Here is a 23,306-nt window from a genome sequence, read left to right on the forward strand (position 1 = left end):
GATTTGGGGAACTTTTTGTCTTTTTGAAGGGGATTGCTGATTCATGTATAAAACTTGATCATCAAGTGTTAGTCATCAGAGAGCCTAGTGATGCTGTGGGATTACGTTGGTTCTTGTGAAGGAACAATACCACCTGGAGTCACGTTTAATCAGTATTATTCTGAGTTCTAGAACCTGTTTGATGGCTATACATGTAACTGTAAAATCTTGGTATTTCCATACTCAGCCCAGATATACAAGTGGGTCTCAATTGCTCTTAAATTCACTCCCCTGAAACATTCACACTTAGTGAATAGCACCCGTTTAATTCCATGCACAATTGTTACTATGGACAAAACCTGAGATGAACTGAGAAACTTCTGAATGACTGCTAAAAACTCTCTACGTTCTCCCCATTCTCAGAATTGGTGCCTGTGGCCTTAAGCCCTATGTAAAATTGTTAGGGGATGGCAGTCATAGAATCATAGAGTGGTTTGGGTTGGAAGGGACCTTAAAGATCACCCAGTTCCAACCCCCTGCCATGGGCAGGGACACCTCCCACTAGACCAGGCTGCTCAAAGCCTCATCCAGCCTGGCCTTGAACACCTCCAGTGATGGGGCATCCACAGCTTCTCTGGGCAGCCTGTTCCAGTAGAGCTATATACTTTAGGAAGCACTTAGATTAGCATTCTAGCTCAGGCTCTTTTCTTCTGAAGTTGTCTTCCACCTTCTGGGCAGATTGCATAAATCAAAGACTCGATACGCTGGGCTCACTGTGAATGTGGGTTCCCTTCAGATGAACCTAAACCGGAGGATGCCTCCAGGACTGCTTCTACTGGGCTGCTGCTGGGCACCAGCCCACAGGGTGTACTAGAGCCAGCCTAAAATGATCCCTCTTGAAATAGGTATATTGTTCATGTCAGGGCCTCAGCACCAACTGTTCTACTTGAAAAAATAAAATAAATATCTGCTTGTTTTGGTCAGTATTAGTATTCCATATGTTGTCTAGCCTTTAACTTTCAGGTGAAGCTTTAAGTTTTATATATGATCCATAAATCCTCCGGCTTAGCACCCACCAACAAGAGAGCGGCTTTCCTGCTCCCATGTTTGTACAAAAGCTGTGATTTGTGATGATTGAAAGAGTAGGTTATTCGACTATGCTGAAGTGCATTATGTGTCTATATCAATTTGTGTTTATTAAGTATGAGACTTTAAAATATGCATGAAATATGGCTTTATTTTTTTTTTCTTGTGAGTTTGCTGAATTGAATTTAACCAGACCATTTAAAGCCAGAGTTAAGAATTGTTTTGAAAGAAATTGAAAGGATCTTTCTCTAAATTTCATTGAAAAAACATGTCTCCCGATCTGGAGAAAGCAGTCAATATCAATCAATTTTAAGTTATCCGATAATAATAAAAAAAAAAATATTAACATTAGATGGGACTGTAAGGAATTGTAGAGTGCCCTGAAAAAATTCTCACATAGAATTATGTCTTGATTTCAAATGAGAAGTGAGTAGTAACAAACAGAATATGACATATATTGAAAGACAGAAGTTGAAGTACTCAAACTCTCTGTAGAGTTCCTCTGTTAGGTAATCTTTGTTTTCGAGAAGCAAAAACAACTACGTTGTCTCTGCAAAGAGCTCACTAAAATACCCCAGTGAGCTAGAGTGGTTTTTAAGGGGGAAAAAATAGGTTATGCTTAGGAACAAGCAAGAAGAAACAAGAAATAAAAGTAATTGTGATCTCAGTAAGGCTTCCTTACTCAGACGGAGTGGAAAAATTGCAATGATTCTATCTTGAAAGAAGATGAATAGTAGAAGTCCAAGAATAATCATGAAGTGGAACAGGTAAGTTCGCACACCACATAACAGTTTTCATAAGAAGATTTAAGGAGGTGGGCTATTGAAATTGATAGGTGACAGTTTTAAAAATTAAAAAAGGAAAGTAATTATTATGGAACTATCCAGCGTAGCTCTGTATCGTAAGATCTTTTTTCCGTCACTGCTATGAAACCACACTCAGGCCAGGCACCACTTCAGATGCTTTTCTAAACCTTAGGGATCAGCACAGTCTTAATTCTTGATCTTTTTCAAATGTTTGTTATGGTTTTTTGTCCTGTCGGTCCCCGCTGCTAAAAGTTTCATTAGGCTCAGATATACGTGACTCGTCTTTTCTTTCAGTGTTTCCTTCCAGCTCTTTGGTAACCACTTCCCAACTTCTCAGTTTGCTGATGACGTGATTTTTCCATTGCTGCCTGCTTGGAACCTCAATCAAGCATCTTTATGGCTTCTTTCTGATATCACACATATGATACTCAAATGTATGAATAAAAGTTCCTCTAAACATGCACAAAAAGGTCAACTTCAAATTCTTTCAAAAAAGTCTTTTCCTATGGTTTATGAAAAAACTTGACTGATGAAGCGACTGGTGTTCAAGACAATTGATTATCATGATAAACCATATTGATTCATTTGCTGCCTTGTACTACCAAGTACTATCAACATTTGTTGATCGGGATAGGCTTAATTTGGAAAGTCTTTAGTGCTGGGATGTGTTTCTGGCCTGGTTCTGGACCTTCGTTTGTGGTAACTGCTCAAGGGGCTACTATAAATGGAAGTGAAAAACTGGGAAAATACTTTAAAACTTGGAAAAGGATGTTCTGGTAAGACACCTCAGCTTTTCTCTTTCGGCATCTAACCTTACTGCCAGCTGGTGGGGGTCAAGAGTGGAATTCTCAGCAGAGGTTGTTCTGCCATCGGCTGATCTGGAATTCCCTGCACTCATCCCATTTACGGTGCTGGCGAAAGTAAACCAGGGTGGTTTGAGTCTAATCTGAAGCTGCTGCTGCTTGTAGGTGTCTGAGCGCACAGTTTTGGTGGGAAGCGCTTGATATATTTTTCCCAGGTGTCTTCATTTTGAGTTTCATTAAGGGTAGGGTAGTCTGAAGGTAAACGGTGGTTCAGCGTACGTGTCTGAGATCGTCTGCTACTGGTATTTAAACTGCGTTGTCTAAAACTATGTGTGGCATCAAGGGAGGTGATGCAAGCTGCAACGCCCGTCTATGGAAGTGGAGGAGGCAGAACAGTCTCTTACACGGAGCTATGTGCTGCTGCTGCTGGGTTTTTATTGATACTTAAATATTTTATTTCTGCCTGTTAATCTGAGTTAGCCATAAATGTCCTCTCTAGGCCTGCCGCAATTAAAAGTAATTTATGGATCACAAAAATGAAACATTAGAGGAAAAATAATGGTGTGAGTCTGGGATAAAGATCAACTTTAGAAGTCCCAATTTTGTAGGTATTTTTTTTCTATCATTAAAAAATAAACTTGCAAACCATAACCAGACCACCGAGTCAGCAGGTGTAAAACTTCTTCACTTTACTTAAATCTGTTCCTTTCAGTTGAATGCTGTTACATTTGTGAAGGAGTGACCCTGAGGACAGGTGGTATAAAGGTTGCGTCGCGTGAAGTCCTAATTTCAAGGGGGATTTTCGTGTTGTGTTCTTCGGAGGGGTATTGACTTCCAGATCACACACAGGCATCCCTCTGATCTTCCTGAAGATGAGTCGGAACGCGACTCGTGTGTCTGAGCGCTGGGATCAAATTTGCGGGACGTTGGTTGCTCCTGATGATGGGAGTGGATGTTCTCTCTAATCTCACGTGTGGTGTTACGAGGCGTGCTTTATTAAATAAAAGATTTAGAGCTATTAAAAGCAGGATGCTGAGGTTTTCACTGGTTTGGTTTTTGTTAGGGTTTTTTTTTTTTTATTTATTAGTGTTCTGCCATGGGTTTTAAAGTATAATAAAGTAACGAACGTTACCCTGAGCTTAGTGGCTTTGAGTGCTGGGTTAATTCACACGCGGAGTGGAGCTTTCAGTGTCAGGCGATCTTTTTTTTGCCAACATAAGCACTCAGCTGAAACAACAGCTATGACTCAGTTGCCAGCGAACGCTGCTTGAATTGATTCAGTCCGGGTTCAGATTTAGCACATAATCATGTTCAATTTGATCCACTGCGCTGCCTTAGAGATAAAAAGGGTTGAGGGGGGGGGAATAAAAAAAAAAAAAAAAAAAAATAGATTTAGCTTATGTCAGTCTTTGTGGTGATGTCATCGCCGTGCGAGATGGAGCAGCGCTGCTACTGTGCCGTGCCTGCTCAGTCGGGGGGTGTGCGAGGGACAGGCAAGGAGCAACTCCGATAAGTGCAAAGAGCTCGTGTGGGAAGCTGGCAGTTATTGCCAGCATCGAAGCAGAATTTTGGACTGTTCCATTGCAGTACTGAATTGAAGATTTTTTTTTTCTTTTTTTTTTTTTTTCCCCCCCCGCCCCTTGCAATCATTTGTTACTCTGAGGTTGCCTAACTCTGTGTACAAAAGGGGGGGATGCCAGCCCGTAGCATGGACTGTGATGTCTCCACTCTGGTTGCCTGTGGGGTTGATGTGGAGATTTTTGCCAACCAAGAGGTTAAGGTATGCGCCTACAATTCTTTTGTTACAGATGCTTCTTAGAAAAGCCTTTGGGGAGCAATAGGCGTTTGTATGTAGCAATTCAGAATAAGGAGACAGATGAGATTCTGCTTCAGTAGTAAAAGACAGGCAGTTTAAAAAGAAAAATAAATCTATTAATTAGGGGAGAGAAATATGGGAGAGAAATGTGCCTGCTTTTTACTGTGTTTTGGTAAGCTGAAAGAATAGGCTAGTGTTTACTCTTTAATGATAAAAGAAATGGGTTATATAACTGACATCTGTGCATATGCATGTTTCATATTCATAACAAATCATTCATTGTTAATTTTCTCGAGGTATTTTTAGTCCCGTGTCACTTTTTAGATCAGCCTTACCGTGCATGTTATTTATCGATGTTGATAATCCTCAGATATTTTTACTCTCTTGAACAGTAGCTGTTTCATTTCTTTGGATCCAAATCATGTGTACGAGTATGAATTTTTTTGGTGAAGGGTTACAAGTTTGTAGCGAGTATTTTGGTGCATCTGCAGTGTAACAGAACACAAAAAGTTGTGCATGTTGCGTATCATATGAATACCTCAAAAACAATGCTTAAATCAAAGGCTCGATATGCTGGGCTCATAGTCTCTTAATTAGACAACTGCTGTAGAAAAATCATTGTCTGTAATTGCTTAGTGTTGAAATCAATTATCTTTTTCATTTATTCTCATATTCCTGCGAGAAAATCACAGCAAATTAAGTTTGAAAGAGGAATTTTAAGTATGCTTTTCACAGATCATCTGAAAGAGCTCATAGGTGTCATACAGTGATATTCAGCAGTTTATTTAAAGGACAAAGATACAGACAACATTAGTTTCTAATCTGATTGCTCTGGTCTTAGTATTAAAAGAATGGAACAGGGAAAAAAGGATTTACAAATTGGAGGTTGAATTCTGAACCCCTGTTCTGTTAACTCTGAGTCAAACATTGAAGCCAGTGGAAATATCTGGAAATAAAACCACTTTCATTTGCAAGAAGTCATTATGATTTTTGTATCTCTGTTAGTTTGTTACCAGGTGATATCATGTATACTGCTTTTGTGTTGCCAGCAAGGGATTCGTCTTAATTTAAGGAGCTTTTTTTAACAGTTTAATGCTGGATTTAGAGATGAAATAGGAAATAATTCAGAGGAATGGTTCAGGTGACCAGTAGTGCCTGCATTGGGACATGTTTCCTGTAGTGTTTTGAAGTAGTAAAACATTTTGTCTGCTTATTTCTTCTTTTGTTTTTTACTTAAGAACATTTTATTTTATTTTTTAAATTTATGAATTACACCTGCATCGATATGAGTTTGTACCTGGAGCAATTGTCTCTTAGTGTCTGGTCCATGTTCAACATAAGACTGTGCAAGAAATTCAAGTTCTAGTGATCATCTTGTATCCTTATTCATATAACAATAGCAATGAAAAAGCAGAATTTTTGGCTTCCATAAAATCAGCAGAAAGCTTTCCATTGACTTTGGTCAGACTTAGATTAGCCCGATTTAAGCTGCAGCATCTGGGAAGTGTGGCCCAGGAACACGGGATAAAAGAGAACAAAAGGGTTACAGAGACATTACAGGAATTGTAATCCCTTTCATGTTACTTGGACTGTCTGTACTTTGTTTCCTTTGGTTAAAACTGCCTTTTCTTTTTTTTTTTTTCCCTCCCCCCCCCCCTTTTTTTTTCCGATGTCTGAATTAAAATGTTGAGAGGAAAGACTTTGGGTGTATTTACAATGGAGACTGCACTGCAGACTGCACTGCAGCTTAGAAACGGTAAGTCTACTTTGAAGTTGTCTGGCTTAGATGCCAGAAGCAGCCTGTCCTCAGTGGCCCACGCCTCACTGCAGACCAGTCTGCCCTCGGTTGTCAACAAACTGGGCTGCGGGAGGCCGTGCTGGGCTGCTTCCAGTGCTCGAGCCTGGGGATCTGGGCTGATCCCCAGCCCCTCTCTGCGCTGCAGGCTGCAGTGTAGGCATCCTTCTTGGGAAAGTTTCAGCGCTCCTGATGTTTTAAAGGTGGAGAGACCCCCCCCCCAGCTCTTTGCTCCCAGGAGAATTGCACCCAAAATAAATAAATAAATAAATATACGGGGGTTTTATCTCCAAAAGGGGTTCACTTCAGGGTGGGTTTTCTTGTTGACAGTGTGGTCACTGTGAACATAAAAATGTTTGACTTTGATAGGATGAGGGGAACATCAAGCTTTAAAGTTCAAAAGGAAGGAGGCTGTTCCTGAGAAGAGAAGGATGTGGAGGTTGAAGTTCAAAGAGCAAAAGCAAGCACAGAAATCCTGCCTTCTCCCCTTCCCCTCTTCTCCTTCGGGCACCCCTCTGCCCAGCCCTTCTGCAGGTCAGCTGGAAGGCACAAGAAGTATTGAAAACTGAAGTCTAGGCTATTGTCCTTTAAGTTTTCTTCTGCTGTAGAGCTTTTCATGTAGGGGAAAGGTTTTTTTTTGTAGGGAACCTTCTGGCTGTGTGAAGGGAATGTTCCTTCAGCAGTAAATGGATACATTAAAGATTTCATGATATGCCTAGTGCTTGATGAGACTTATTAAAATGAGCTATTAGTCCTGTAGAAGTAGTTCCCCAACCTCAGCAAGGGTTGTGGTTTAGGTTTTAGGATATGCTTGCAGTGTAGCTCATTTTATTTCAGTTTAGGGTTAGGACTGGAGAAGGCTTTGGAGAAGGCCCCCGGCTGTACTGAGCCATCCTTTGCGGGTTGGACGCGCCTGGGCGGCTGCCTGCAGCCAGCAGGCTGGAGAGAGGGGCGGGCGGGGGTGGAAGAGCTTCTTATGTGTTTGGGCTGTAGAGCAGGAGCTCTCGCAGCAGGTGGTGGCAATGGTGACTCCTGGAGCTGTCACTCCTCCAGAGCAACGGCCCTTCAGTGCTGGGACATTCTTACAGAGACGGGCAAAGGCTGGGCTCAGGGCTTGGAGTAGAGGGAGCTGCTTAGCTTATTGCTGCTTTTCCGCCTATGCAAGTGACCTTGTTCTGTAGGCATTATGCTCTTAGCATCTGGCAGACAAGCTCGGAAATACTCTTTTTTCCATTTGGCCTCTGAAACAGGAGAGCGATTACTTAGTACTGAAGGCAAAGCTTTTTAGTTTCAGCGTTTGGAGTGGCTCAGCCTTTCAACAGAGGCTTGTATGGATGCCCTGAAACTGGCAGCTGGCCCACAGCGCTGACACCGTTGGTTTACCATCCGTGAACCCATCCAACAGGCCTTTCGGGTTTGATCAGCTGCTGCTTTGAGTTGTCTTTTATAATCCCAAAATTGGGTCAGGCTAATCAACATGCTACTGACTGTGCAGTGCCTGTACATCAGGAATTAGTAAAGTTGAGAAGGCAACCATAGAAATCACAAAGTGCGGTTCTGCTTTGAAGTTCACCTGGATAATTAAAATTCTTCTTTCAGCGCCTCTACATGATAATTTTATGTAATGATGTTTGTTACATAAGCAATTAGCTAATGAATATCTTGTTTATTTCTAATAGAGAAATTCCAGACATTACTGAAACAGTGGAAGAGAATTTAAACTGATACTTCTTCCTCTAAGCACCACATGCTTATATTATTAATTCTTCATGTTCTCTCTTCAGTTATGTTCACATGCACCGTTCCGCAAGGCAGCAAGGTACGACTGGGTCCAAGAGGCACTACCGTAGCACAGAAGAAATACTAATGATCAGATTGATCGCATTTGTATCTGAAGACAGTAATGTAAAGTAATGTGGATAGGAACATTATCTTAATGCAGGGGAAAAACCAACGTGGACACAAGCCAGGCAGCAAAGGGAAATAGGAGAAAGAGTTTCACTGTTCTGACCGTATTGCTTTGGGGGATTAATCCCCTTTGGAGCAGGATCTCTGTCAATCCGTAAACTCATTATTCAGTTCAAATGCTCCAGTGAGCACACTGCTCATACTGGTTGTTTGGGATGGATGGTTTGGAGATCAGTCATTGCCCTGCAGTTGCCTTTGAGAGCTTTAGCAGTCTAACGTCGTATCTAAACTTCTGAGGTCTAGAGGGCAAAAGCTTACTAGGTTCTTGCGGTTTTTCCTCCCCACTTCACTTCTACATTTGTAAAAGCTGCTCATTCACAGAGATGTTCTGAGATTTAAAGTTTAAGTGCTGTAAGATTAGAATCCAGTGAAGAAAGCTGTAGAAAAACGGCGGAGCGTTGCTGCCCCTGTGGATACCGCCAGCTGCCAATGGCAGAAATCATGCCGTTGGGAGAGTTTGAGTTTCTCTTTTTCAGATTCTTCTCCTTAGCCATGTAAGCTTGATTTGTGGGAAGAGGCTGCGTAAGTCATGGGGCTAGGGCTATAAGGAGGAAAACAAACAACATGCCAAAAATGCCCTGGTGGCTTGAAAGGATTGCTTTTGTAACTTCTGTTACTATTTAGAATCACAGAATCATAGAATAGTTTGGGTTCATAAAGTTCTCTAGTCTAACGTTCCCTGCAATGAGCAGGGACATCTTCAACTATATGAGGTTGCTCAGAGCCCCGTCCAACCTGACCTTGGATATTTCCAGGGATGGGGCATCTGCCTCCTCTCTGGGGAACCTGGGCCAGTGTTTCACCCCCTTCATTGTATAAAAATGCCTTCCTTATATCTAGTCTAAATCTTCCCTCTTTTAGTTTAAAGCCATTACCCCTTGTCCTATCACTGCAGGCCCTGCTAAAAAGTTTGTCCCCATCTTTCCTGTAGGCCCCCTTTGGGTACTGAAAGGCCACAATAAGCTCTTCTCCAGGCTGAACAACCCCAACCCTCTCAGCCTGTCCTCACAGGGGAGGTGCTCCAGCCCTTTCATCGTCTTTGTTGCCTCCTCAGGACCCACTCAAGCTCAGATTGCTCACTTGTCACCCAGTGCTACCGCAGACCAAGGTACGCTGGTAACCTGTGTTACAGAAATAGCTTAAGCTTTGTCTTTGTCCTTCTCATTGCCCCGTGTGAAGGCAGTTGAACCCTTAAGAAGTTTCCGAAGAAGAGATGATACAATGGTAAGACTTCTGAGGGTTGTGATATTGCCCTTTAGGCTTACCTTCAATTATTTGCCCTTGCTTTTTGCTTGTCTCAGGCTGTTACACTGGAGGTCAGTGGCAGCTGCAGGTGCTTGTGCAGCTGTGAATATGGCACGCTTTCTCCTTATCAGTCTTCATTCTTCCGTATTAGCAGAGCGAACAGCAGAACAAGTCAGAGGTTTTTGCATTCTTCTTTGATCCTCCTTTCTGTTGGAATTCACATAAAGATACTTCCTTTTCATAAGGATAATTAGACCAAGAGCAATACGCGGTCAAAAAATATCTAACAGCTAGAATGTGTTGCTAGAAGATGCAGCATTAATCCAAGGTAAGAAGGACCTTGCAATTATACTGATAAATGGCCCAGCATATGTGAGGAACAATGAAGAGATGGTGATTTTCTTTAGCAGATTTGAAGAATTAATCAGTACAGCTATAGATTGAGGTCCTTTTAATACAGATGTGAGTGAGATACTGGTTTTTCATTAAATAATGACTTTGGTTAGAATTCCCAGAAGAACCCAGAGAGGTGACGTACCCAAATTCTTTCTGTTTTTCTCAAAAAATGTTTTTCAAGGGTACGTTGTTTTCAAGTCTCCAGTGATCTAGTCCCATTCTTCTCTGAAAGTACTGCGTATGTGCACTGTTTTGTCTCAAGCGTTATTGATACCGTTTGCTGCTTCTGAGCATGATCTAAGCTTTGATACTGAGAGAAGTTGCAGGTTTTGAGGCAGAGGTCTACACCAGCTTCTTCTGCACATAGACTAACAGATGTGCTTTATGGTTGGACAGCTCTTCCTTTAGTATTTTCTAGGGGTGATTCTACCAAAGGCGATAAATAATCTACTTAGTTTGTTTTGATCATTCGTGTGCCAAACAGCATATTTGCTTTGGAAGATGCTATCTAATCATGTGCTGGAATGCAAACAACCATGACCGTATGGTCTCGAGCAGTGATTTCTTCCTTGGCAAAGAGATGCTGAACAAGAAGAGTGCCACGGTTTATCAAGCACTTGGCCAACACACAAGCTGCCAAGGGCCAGAAGCTGGCCTAGCTAAGCCTCCACTCAGTGCTTGGTAGCTGCAGGATCTTGGTTTTTCCATACACACATTTATAGTGGTGCCAGGACTGTGTCCATGGGCTTTTCCTGAAAATTTCCCCCATTCATATGGCTACGTGTCAATAAGCACCTTCTCCTTCTCAATGCCAACAGAATTAAAATTTTCCCCATGGGAGACTTCTGAGACTGTACTGCCTAACCTTCCTCAAAGTGACTATTTATTGACTTCCTAATATTGAGTCTTACAGAATCACAGAATGGTTTGGGTTGGAAGGGACCTTAAAGATCATCCAGTTCCAACCCCGCTGCCCTGGGCAGGGACACCTCCCACCAGACCAGGCTGCTCCAAGCCCCATCCAGCCTGGCCTTGAACACTTCCAGGGATGGGGCAGCCACAGCTTCTCTGGGCAACCTGTTCCAGTGTCTCACCACCCTCACAGTAAAGAATTTCTTCCTGATATCTACCCTAAACCTCCCCTCTTTCAGTTTAAAACCGTTACCCCTCGTCCTATTGGTCCCTCATAAAGAGTCCCTCCCCAGCTTTCCTGTAGGCCCCTTTAAGTACTTGAAGGCTGCTCTGAGGTCTCCCCGGAGCCTTCTCTTCTCCAGGCTGAACAACCCCAAAGTTTGACTTCTGATTTGGTGTAGATCATACAGATGAGCCTCAACTGCTGCTAGCTTGAGGCGTGACAGCTTAGCTGCCCTCAGCACTAACTGTAGTATAGGAAATCATACTTTTTTTTTTTTCCTGGCCAAATAGTTAACTTTCTCCCCCCTTTTTTTTCTCATTGATAATGCTTCCAAAATGCTCGTGCAGCCAATCACCTTCTCGCACCACCAGTGTTCCAGTGATGCGTTTAGCTGCCCCTATTTGGAGTCTCCGAATCGAGAAGCCCTTGGGTGCAGGAGCTCTGGTGGAGTCAACAGCCCCGCTGTCCTTGCAGGACATCCGCGCAGCGAACCACGCATGGGAGCCAGACAGATGGGCCTGTGCAGAGCTGGGTGCTGCAGTCTAACATCTCCCTGGCACTCTGTTTCTCTTCTGCACTCCTGGAGTTACTGAAAAAACTTCAGAGTGGTCTCATAAAGTTCCAAGTATTTGCAGATGGAAAACTAAGGAATCAGGAAGTAAGTTTTCCCATTAGGAAACTGGATTGGAATGTACCGGATCTGGTGTAATTAATAATCCTTGTTTTTAACAATCTATTTCTGTAAATGTTCAATTTGAAATGCTGTTTGAGCACTAGATGCTTTCCAGAGAGCAAGGAGCATAGCTTAGTTACTAGTTGTTTGGGGTTTTTTGTTTGTTTATTTTAATTAGCCCAAACTTGCTACCTTTCAGAATCTGCCTGAGCTTCTGGAAGCATCTGGACAGAGCGATGGACTTTATCTTGCAGGCCGGCTTCATATTTAGCAGGACAAATGTGCTGCAGCATGGAAGAGCCTCCAGTTTTGCAGCACCAGATAGTCCCCTCTGTTGAAATAATAGTCACTGAGCTGAGAAACACAATGAACCTGTTGTGCTCAGAGCGGTATCAGCAGGCAGCTGCACACTGTAATTTCTTCAGCTCAATTTGTCACTTGTGGAAGTATCTGTCTGCTTCGTATATTGCAGTGAGCAATCTTGATACGTTGGCCATAAAAGGTGGAGGCATTCAGACAGCTGAATCATGCCACAGGAGTTCTGCTGTGTTACACCCGTGTCGTGGCCAGAGAAGTCGTAACCTTGCAGAAATCTCCTTTGTCCTTTTATTCATGCAGGTCAGGTGTGCTGGTGTGCAGGCAGATGGACAAGTCATGGTAAAAGAACTGCTAATCCTCTCAAGAAATGAAATTCCATTTATGGAGGAAATAGGATTGTTTTATTTGCTGTCTAAGTCTTACTCCAGTTTTACCAGCCTGAAGTTTCATCAGCCTTTGCTGCATATTCTGTTGCCTGATGGCAAGGTTCATTCAGTTTTGATTAGTTTTCTATGTTTCTGAGAGAAAACCAGTAAAACCAACGAGAATACAAACTTTTTAATTATCTAAATAATTGAACTATAATGGGAAGTTTGTTTTAACTGCCGCTTGTCTGTAGTGGTTGGTTTGGTGGGGGTGCTTTTGTTTGGGGGTGGGTGTTGTTTGGTGGGGATTATTATTTTGTTTACTAATGCTGATCAAAAAAAAACAAAACCCAAAACAACCCACCGTCAGAAATGGCCCTTACGCCTTTCTCCCTCAAAGAGGAACATGCATTTAAGAGAAGCAAGTATCTTTAAGGAGCAGGTCATAGTTGGAAGTCCTCTGTGCTGTGGTTTTAACCTGAGGGAGGAGGAAACCGGTTGGTTATTCAAAAACGTGCTGAAATGAGGAAGGTTTCAGAGGAGGGAGGTCAGTATGATGACAGGAGGGGGTTCTTCCCATCAGAAGTGCCTCTGTGGTGCAAGACCAAGAATGGAGATAACTCTTGCAGAGATAACTTTGGAGATAAAGTATCTCCAAGAATGGAGATAACTCCCTGGGGCAGGGAGGTAGGTCATGGCAGGCCTTCTGATTGAGCGGGTGAGGCAGAGGAGTTTAGGATGGAGGGAGAATTGATGGAGAAAAGAATAATCAATGGAAGACCAAGGTGCGAACAGAGGACTTTGACTTCTCATGGTGTCGCGGAATGATTTAGAGACTTTGAGAGCAGAACCTAACACAAGATGACAGATAAAACCCGGCGATGGTTGAAAAAAGAAGGTCTTTTTGACAAAGCTTTCACCAAGGTGTTTGGATCGTTGAAACCTTCGGTTTCTTGAAAGTTCGTTTGCTTTCCTGAAAGCATCTTCCACTGGCTTCCATTCCACCTCCAGGTAACAAAATCCCTTTGTGAGCTGCTGCTCTGGGCTGCTGCCGCTCTCCTTTTGAGTTTCTTCTCAAAACATTTTGCTATTAAATGTCTTAGAAGGAATTAAGTCATTGAATGTGGCTAGACTAAGCTACATATGCACGCCTGGGACAGAATATATTTTGTAAACCCTACGAAAAAGAATAATCTGTTCTCTTTTAACATATCTTATTCCTGCCTTCTCTATCTTCCTTTCTGCTTCATCCTCCTGGAATGCAATAAGGAGTTGTGTGTTTTCCCTTGTTGTTTTTGTCCAATGTGGTAGCGGATACTAGAAATAAATAACAATACTTGCGAAATTGTTGAAAGTATCCAAACGGTAAGTGATACACTAAGACATGATATATCAAATTATGAGAATGTTCTGGGCACACTTCTTTTGGCAAATGAAGGTAGATAATTTGTATTTGATTTTCGATTTTGATCTTAGCAATTAAGGAAGAAATTAATAATGGCAAGTACTTTTGGTGAAAATTATTTTGAAGTAAGCTTTTGAAATAAAGAAAGTCTGAGATCAGATGAACAAGAAAAATTATTTTTTTAAAAAGTCGCTTTCAGCAGCCTGATGGAGCTGGTAAATAGTGTCTCCTAAGAAGATTATCTGAGAGACGGAGAAGTGCATGAGAATTAGCAGTTAAGGAGGCACTCTTGAATGCATAATGGCGATTATCTGTCCTGATGCAAAGGACAGATGGGACGGACATTAAGAGACTGTTATGGCTACATCAGATACTCCTTTTTCTTTGCAGCAGTTTAGGGATTTATATAAAAAGTGAAAACCAAGTGCGCAAGATCACAAAATTAATTTCAATTAGCAGAGGATTTAAATAACAATAAGGCAAAGTCTTGTGATGCATAAAATGTACGAGGAAAACAATGTGCAAATCCATGAAGAGCGAGGTACCTACATAACGAACAGTGTGGGCAGGGTTACGGTATGACTGATTTCATGTGTGTTACGTAAAGTGCTTGACAGACAATCAGCTAAATTAATAGCTAAAAAACCCCAACCGTAGGAGCGGCCAGAGCAGAGAAAAACTGCAAAAAATAAACAGGTAAGACAGTTATTCAAGCATACAAGACCTGATAAAATCTACCAAAGAATGCTTTAGGATATACTTGAAATCAACTTTCAACTATTTGAAATGATCTTTGAGAATTCGTAGGTTGCAGAGACGCTGCCGAGGATGGGAGATGGAAAGAAACAGCATTTGTGTTTAAAAGCTGGAGGGGGAGAAAGGCCTGGATAATTACAGATTTTTTTATCTAATTTGAATTTTGGAAATAAGTTTGTAAGTACTTTGGAAGTAATTAGGCCTGGGTTGTCTAGAGCCAATCATGTCAAACCAGTATGCCTTCCTTGTTTGACAGGTCAACTGGATAAGTGGGATAAAGGAGATGTGGAAGGTAGATATTTTGACTAAAGCTTTCACACTGTGCAGGTCATTTTCATAAGTAATCTAAAGTCTAAATATGATTTCCATAAGGTGAGTGCACAGTTGTTTAAAAAATGTCTAAACCAGAAGTGGTTCATTCTCAAATGGTGAAGGCATTTAAGTAGATAAGATCATGTGTTTCTTCCTGGAACCAGGTTGAAATTAATGACGGTAGTCAACACAGAAAAACCTTAAAAATACAACACGTGGTTGACACCCTGCCTGTGGGGCAGGGTCAAAATTCTCAGCAAACTTTAATTAAGCAACAAGAGTGCAAAGGAGTACACCTGAAAAAAAAATATCAAAATCACAGCTGTATAAAGAAGTTCACGTGTCTAAGCAGTTGTGTGATGCAAATCTCTTGAGTTCTAGTGAATTGCAATGAGTAATAGTCAGCATTATCATACTTTTGTAATCAACGCAAATGTAGAACCACAAAATAGTTAGAGTTGGAAGGGACCTTAAAGATCATCTACTTCTGACCCCCTGCCATGGGCAGGGACACCTCCCACCAGACCAGGCTGCTCAAAGCCCCATCCCAGCCTGGTCTTGAACCTCTCCAGGGATGGGGCAGCCACGGCTTCTCTGGGCAGCGTGGGTCAGGGTCTCACCACCCTCAAAGTGAAAAATTTCTTCCTTATGTGCAATCTAAATCTTCCATTGTTCAGTTTAAAACCACCATCCTGTCACGACAGGCCCTTGTAAAAAGTCCCTCCCCATCTTTCCTGTAGGCCCCCTTCAGGTACTGGAAGGATGCTCTAAGGTCTCCCTGGAGCCTTCTCTTCTCCAGGCTGAACCCCCCCACCTCTCTCAGCCTGTCCTCACAGCAGAGCTGCTCCAGCCCTCTGATCATCTTCATGGCCTGCTCTGGACCCGCACCAACAGGTCCATGTCCTTCTTGTGCTGAGGCCCCAGAGCTGGAGGCAGCACTGCAGGGGGGTCTCACCAGAGCGGAGCAGAGGGGCAGAACCTCCTCCCTTGCCCTGCTGGCCACGCTGCTGGGGATGCAGCCCAGGATACGATTCCCTGCATGTAATTTCTGGATATACGGAAGACAGTGCATATCTCCATCCCTTACTGGATGCAGGGGGGAAAGTTGCAACCAAGGACGAGGAGAAGGCTGAGATACTGAATGCCTTCTTTGCCTCCGTCTTCAATAGTCACACCAGCTATCCCCAGGGTGCTCAGCCTCCTGAGCTGGAAGATAAGGATGGAGAGCAGAACAACCCACCCATAATCCAGGAGGAAGTAGTCAATGATCTGCTTCTGCACCTAGACGTACATAAGTCTATGGGGCTGGATGGGATTCACCCAAGAGTACTCAGGGAGCTGGCGGGAGAGCTCACCAAGCCTCTCTCCATCAACACTCTTGGTCAACAGGGCAGGTACCAGATGACTGGAGGGTGGCTAATGTGACGCCCATCTACAAGAAGGGTCAGAAGGAGGATCTGGGAAACTACAGGTCTGTCAGCCTGACCTTGGTACCAGGAGAGATCATGAAGAGGATCATCTCGAGTGAGCTCTCACGGCAAGTGCAGGGCAGCCAAGGGATCAGGGCCAGCCGGCATGGGTTTAGGAAGGGGAGATCCTTCTTAACCAACCTGATCTCTTTCTATGACCATGTGACCCACCTTCTGGATGTGGGGAAGGCTGTGGACGTTGTCTATCTGGACTTTGGTAAGGCCTTTGACACCATCCCCCACAGCATTCTCCTGGAGAAGCTGGCGAATCATGGCATTGACAAGTGTACTCTTCGCTGGGTTAAAAACTGGCTGGATGGCCATGCCCAGAGAGTTGTGATTAATGAGGTGAAATCCTCTTGGTGGCCGGTCACCAGTGGTGTCCCTCAGGCCTCAGTTTTGGGGCCGGTTTTGTTTAATATCTTTATCAATGATCTGGATGAAGGGATCGAATGCACCCTCAGTAAGTTTGCAGATGACACCAAACTAGGTGGGAGAGTTGATCTGCTTGAGGGTAGGAAGGCTCTACAGAGGGACCTGGAGAGGCTGGATCGATGGGCCAAGACCAACTGTATGAGGTTTAACAAGGCCAAGTGCTGGGTCCTGCATTTCGGTCACAACAACCCCAAGCAGCGCTACAGGCTTGGGGAAGAGTGTCTGGAAAGCTGCCCGGCAGAAAAGGACCTGGGGGTGCTGGTGGACGGCCAGCTTAACATGAGTCAGCAGTGTGCCCAGGTGGCCAAGAAGGCCAACAGCATCCTGGCTTGTATCAGGAACAGCGTGGCCAGCAGGAGCAGGGGAGTGATGGTGCCTCTGTACTCGGCACTGGTGAGGCCTCACCTCAAGTGCTGTGTTCAGTTCTGGGCCCCTCTGTACAAGAGGGACATTGAAGTGCTGGAGCGTGTCCAGAGGAGAGCTACCAGGCTGGTGAGGGGTCTGGAGACCAGGGCATATGAGGAGAGGCTGAGGGAGCTGGACATGTTTAGCTTGGAGAAGAGGAGGCTGAGGGGAGACCTCATTGCCCTCTACAACTCCCTGAAAGGAGGGTGGAGAGAGGTGGGTGTTGGCCTCTTCTCCCAGGTGAAGAATGACAGGACCAGAGGAAATGGTCTGAAGCTGCAGCAGGGGAGGTTTAGGTTAGATATTAGGAAGAATTCCTTTACTGCAAGAGTGGTCAGGCACTGGAACAGCCTGCCCAGGGAGGGGGTTGAGTCACCATCCCTAGAGGTGTTTAAGAAACGTCTAGATGTGGCACTTCAGGGCATGCTCTAGTGGCAGAGATTGTAGGGGTTTGTTTGTGGTTTTTTTTTTTGTTTGGTTTGGTTGTTGTTTTTTTTATTGGGGGGTGTGTGGTTGGATTCAATGATCTCAAAGGTCCTTTCCAACCATGAAGCTTCTATGATTCTATATCGCTCATTCTCTCTCTTTGGTACGCCGATGCTGGGCTATCGGGGCTAGTTTTCAGTGTGCCCTAGAGCAAATACAACTAGAGAGAACCTGGCAAATGTTAGAAGCTGAGCACTAACGGGGATGGCAGCCCTTCCAACGGCACCAGCACTGCCCTCACCCTCTTCTGTTACAGCTAGTTATTGGGGGGGGGGGGGGTTATTCTGCTTCTTGAAGTCGTTACAGAGCCTGGCACTGCGGATAAAGTCTAGTCCCGCTTGGTGCTTGGCTAGTGGTTTGCAAGGGGCAGGTACTTTCTGACGCTGTTGTCAAGCGGACCGAAAGCTCTCGAACCGCGGATAGCATTGCGCTGTTCTTGAGCGCATTAATTCCGTTGAGTTTATTATTTTGGGTTCTGTGCTAATGTCGCCGCTGGTTAGTTTAAGTAAACTCGCTATTGCGGGCGTGCCGTTTGTCTCTTCAGGATGGTTAGATTTTTCAGATGCACATTTTTTTGCCTAAACATGAGATTTCATGTTGCGTTCCTGTTTACAGATCCTAAGAGGAAAACTATTGAAGTGTGAAAGGTGGTACCTATATCTTTAGAAACAGCTGACTATATTAGAGGAATTCCAGGACTTTGTGACCAGCCAGCTTCCCGCAGGCTACTGCTAGTCCTTGAACCATAATCTGAGAATCGTTGAACGAAAAAAATAATTCTTATTAATCACGACAGCTGGGAGCAAAGCCAAATGCTGGGCCATAACAGAAATAAGTGATTTATTGGCATACTTAAAGTTTTAGAGGTTTGGGAAGTTGCTGCATTTTTGTCTGATTTTTTTTTTTTCTTAAATAAATGAATAAAGAGGAAAGATATTTAGATATCTATTTCTTGCTTCTGTAGCAGAAAACTAGACTGAAACTGTTGGAAAACTGTGGCAATGTAAGCTACCTGCCCACAATATTAAGTGCCAAAGTAGTGGTGTTTCTTGGGGTAGGGGAGAGAGCTTGGTGTCACCAAGTATTGCTGAATAAAAGCATTTGCTTGGCTTACGTAGCAGTCCCGAAACAGGAGGTTACTCAATGCATGCCGCATCCTAGAAAACAACACAGAATATTTTTGAATGTCATAGGCTTGGTGTTCGCTGGAATTTGCTTCAGCGTTAACGATTTTATATAGTTTTATAGTTTGTATAGTTTTATAGTGAAACAGAAGCAGGGCAGGTGGAACTTAAGAAAAGGTTTAGAATGTCTTGGATAAGGAGAATTTACTTTGGGAATAAGTAATCGGTATAGGTAAAATGATAATTTTATTGGTAAAATGATAACTAATAGGTGTGTATACATCTGTGTAAAATTAAGTATGTGGTTGATAATAGCTGCAGATTGGTATACATTGAACTACTCTATTTTGAGACCACTTATCTATAGGAGGATAGACTTTCTTTCAGCCTCTTCTAAAGATTTATTCTCCCCTAAATGTTTTCCGTCGAATTTGAGGTTTGTATGTAGCATGTCTAGATCAACTGTGTTTCTGATTTAAATACCCCTTAGAAAGAGCCTGTGGACTGCGCTAAGGGACTCGTAGGATGAACTTGTTTGCTTTTAGTTGATAATTTGCCCATAATTGAGTATTATTAGCATCCCATACTGATTAAGTAAACAGGTCCATTGAAATTGATAAGTGTAAATTCTGTTCTTGAGGCTACAACTGACACCGTGCAGTGATTTGCAGCTGGAGGCAGGTACAGTCCATGCACCGGGCTGAGGGGTCTGGGAGACCCTCTGACCTTTGAAGATGTAACCTCAGTAGGGAACAGGTTGCTTCTCTTTATTTTGACTGACAAGTTCCTCTGAAATTGGTAATCCCACATCTTCCATGTCACTTAGAATCCATTTGCACCAAACTTCAGTGCTTTGAAAAATATTGTTAACCTCAACGCCAGACTCCTTGAGTCCACATAGAATCATGGAGTTGCCGTGTTGGAAGGGACCTGTCTGATCATCGAGTCCAGCCATCAGCCTAGCACTGCCAAAGTCCACCACTAAACCATATCTCTGAGCACTATGTCTGCCTGTCTTTTAAATACCTTCAGGGACAGTGACTCCACCACTGCCCTGGGCAGCCCGTTCCAGCGCTTGGTAACCCTTGCAGTGTAAGTTTTTCCTAATATCCAATCTAAACCTCCCCTGGCGCAACCTGAGGCCGTTTCCTCTTGTCCTATCCCCTGTTCCTTGTGAGAAGAGACCGACCCCCACCTCTCTACCCCCTCCTTTCAGGCAGTTGTAGAGAGCGAGAAGGTCTCCCCTCAGCCTCCTTCTCTCCAGGCTGAACACCCCCAGCTCCCTCAGCCGCTCCTCACAAGACTTGTGCTCCAGACCCCTCACCAGCTCCGTTGCCCTTCTCTGGACACGCTCCAGCACCTCAATGTCTTTCTCGTAGGGAGTTTGTCTCCAGCTCTGCAGATACACACATTATGGACTTAGATAATGGCATTCACAAGGCATGTACCTTTCTTTGACAGTGTGAAAGTGCCAGGGGGCAAGAAACTGGACTCTACGGGATGCTAATTATTTTTATATGTACTACTTATTTTTAAAAAAAAATTGTTCATAAAAAAGAATAAAATCTACATGTGGGTAATACTCTGCTTGCTAGTCACTGGGCTCGTTGCCTTCGCACTGATTGCTCTGGATACAAGCTTCTGTGAAGAGCGGCTTCAGTTTCATAACGCCAGGCCAGTATCTTTTTAATATCATGCTGTTACTGATATATTTTTTCACATCAGGAAATGAAAATGATTTTGATGAAGAGCAGTGCTGTTTTTAGCTGTAAGATAGGATTAGTCTACTTTCCAATTCTTGTTTCTAAACAAAGTCTGTGCCAACTGGAAATTATCCAGTTGGTTGAAAAATGACATGGGAGCAGTTTGGTCGGGAATATTTGCTTTTTCACCCTGGGGTTTCTTCCATCTGCTTAATAAAACAATTATATCACTGTAAGAGCGAAATTCCCTCGTCCGTATCCTGTCTGGTAGCGGACAGTACAGGCGGCTGATGGGGCAGATAGAAACCATTGCTTCTTTTTCTGCCCTCGTGTACCTGATACAGAGCCTGGGTCTGTCATCTCAGGAACTCCTCCGGGGGTGCTGGGGAGCTGCTTACCAAGGCCACCCAAAACCCTTTCTTCTGGCCTACACCAGCCCAATTTTCTGAAATGTGCTAAATTCTTGACTTCGTTAGGTACTATAACACTATAAAGTTCTAGAGGCCAATAAGCATTGTGGTATATATTGGAAATTAAAATATGCTGTTGATTTTTATTTTTTTTTTAATTAGGCGGGTAGACCATTGTGTACAGCATTTCTTTGATATTTCAGCATCTGTACAGCTTGGGATCCCGGAGTCCTCTAAAGACTGTGACCTCTGATGGGGGAGAAAACAGCCTCTTAAAGTGTAAAAATATTTCAAGCACTTTTGGTTTGTTTTTTTTTTCACTGAAGTTTATTGGAACTGGAAAGCCTCTTCAGGTTTTTTTGTAGGACAATGCTGAAATAGGTGTTCCAGTGACAATGCAGAAAAAGCGCAGAGGGAAGAAGGTATCGTTTCTGTTTCTGCAGATGCTTGCCATCCATTTTCTGCCGCGATCTGCAAAATCAAGTTCACAGGTAGACTTTGCAGAGTGATAACGGCATTAAGATCAATTATACCCAGCAGACTACAGCTCATCTGAGGCTCCTCTGAGGGCACCAAATCAGTGAATGAAGGAGAATGAAATACTTGCAGTCTTTTATACTTATCTCTTTCAGTGCAATGGATAAATATAATCATTTTAGCCTATGGAATTTTTGCCATTTTAAGTCGAGAGAAGCAGACTGTTACTTGTAGTTACCGTCTTTTTTTTCCCCCCGTGTCTTTCCATTTCTGGTAGCACAATTCTTGTTGTGGGGGAATTCTATACCCTGTGTAATAATAAAAGAAGATTTTCTTCCTTTTCAAATAAATGCATCATGCTCAAATGTTTTCTCATAAACGATTAGTGAAGGAAGGACTACAAAGAGCAAAATAGGTTAAAAAGAAAATATACATAAAGAATTAATGACGAAGATGGATTTTCACTGGCAAGCAACAGAAGGAGACCTTAATGAATCATAAAAGTCTTTTCTGGAAATAACTTCGCTTAAAAGATTGCAGCAACTCAACCTATTTTTTCTGTATCTCAATTTAAGACATCATCGTTTCTGAACTGTGTTTTAAGGTTGGTTTATTTCACCTTATTTTCCTCTTCCATTATGCATCTTCTTCCACTTAGACCACTTCTCTATTTTAAAGTGAAATTAGGAACTAGAACAAGTTAACGTGTTTTAAGAAAACTACATTGATCTCTGTTGATGTGAAGGGGTTTGCTGTATTAAGCGAGCGCAAAATGCAGAAAGCTGTGCTGTGGTGTAAGCGTCTCTCGTGTGACCCTGGACGCTCAAACCCTTAGGCAGCCCATCAGGTAAAATTTGTTTGAATCGTACGTGTCACCCGTTCCGTCACGGTGCGTGGCAGCGTGACCAGTGTGCTCCGGTTCCATCACCTACACTGAGCCGGGTGGACGAGAGACAGAACGGGCCAGAATGTGTCTGAAATGGATCCTAGAAAAGCATTCCCATATCCCTCTATTTCACAGAATCACAGAATGGTTCGGGTTGGAAGGGACCTTAAAGATCATCCAGTTCCACCCCCCTGCCCTGGGCAGGGACACCTCCCACCAGACCAGGCTGCTCCAAGCCCCGTCCAGCCTGGCCTTGAACACCTCCAGGGATGGGGCAGCCACAGCTTCTCTGGGCAACCTGTTCCAGTGTCTCACCACCCTCACAGTAAAGAATTTCTTCCTGATATCCAAGCTAAACCTCCCCTCTTTCAGTTTAAAACCGTTACCCCTCGTCCTATTGCCACACTCCCTGATAAAGAGTCCCTCCCCATCCTTCCTGTAGGCCCCCTTCAGGTGCTGGGAGGCCGCTATCAGGTCTCCCTGGAGAGAACAGAAAGTTTCTTCTATGTACACCTTTCCTGTTTTCCAGCTGAATGATGATTTTCTTTTCCTTAGTTTTCTTTTTACCTCTTTCTTACATGTTTATTTCTGATAGAAGGTACCTTTATTGTATACTGCTAGTCTTGAAATGTATTCACGTGTAGTTTCTGTAGGTTTGCTACAGACTCCATTCAGTCGCTCAACTGGAGATGGCATTTTATTGTCCTTGATGTATCTTTATTGTACAAAGAGACTCCAGTCTCGGAGGCTGTAGCTTCTAGGAGCTCTTCAAATATACACAGACAACAGACCTGCCTGAGTAATTTGCAAACGAAGTGTAAGACGGCGAATGACAGATGGTCGAGACAGACTGGCAAGAAGGAGGAACAGTCAAATCACACAACCAGAGCGTGAGACGGTGGTCACGGCCCTGCAGATTCTGCCCACTAATTGTGGGCTGCAATGGCGGGGAGAAAGGCGAGGGAGGACAGTAGGAGGCTCTTTGTTTTATGTTTTAGTGCAGAGGTGCAAAGTAAGCCTAATGCCTTGAATGAAAACAGACTTCTAGAGTTT

At 43.4% G+C, this 23,306-nt stretch overlaps 1 protein-coding gene across 2 annotated transcripts in view; it reads left to right on the forward strand.

The window, feature by feature from the left end:
• The window catches only part of RCAN2 (regulator of calcineurin 2), a 99,647-nt gene that overhangs the window by 48,544 nt on the left and 27,797 nt on the right, over positions 1-23,306 (forward strand). Inside the window, exon 1 of one of the 2 annotated variants that reach the window (XM_063330627.1) lies at positions 4,151-4,454. The exons of the other annotated variant lie outside the window; for it this stretch is intronic. Within the exon in view, the coding sequence (XP_063186697.1) occupies positions 4,368-4,454 (87 nt within the window). The 5' untranslated portion in view covers positions 4,151-4,367. Of the gene's footprint in view, positions 1-4,150; positions 4,455-23,306 lie in introns of those variants that run through there. 2 annotated transcript variants of the gene reach the window in all.

Source organism: Chroicocephalus ridibundus, chromosome 3 (genome assembly GCF_963924245.1).
Source record: "Chroicocephalus ridibundus chromosome 3, bChrRid1.1, whole genome shotgun sequence".
NCBI classification, from domain to species: domain Eukaryota; kingdom Metazoa; phylum Chordata; class Aves; order Charadriiformes; family Laridae; genus Chroicocephalus; species Chroicocephalus ridibundus.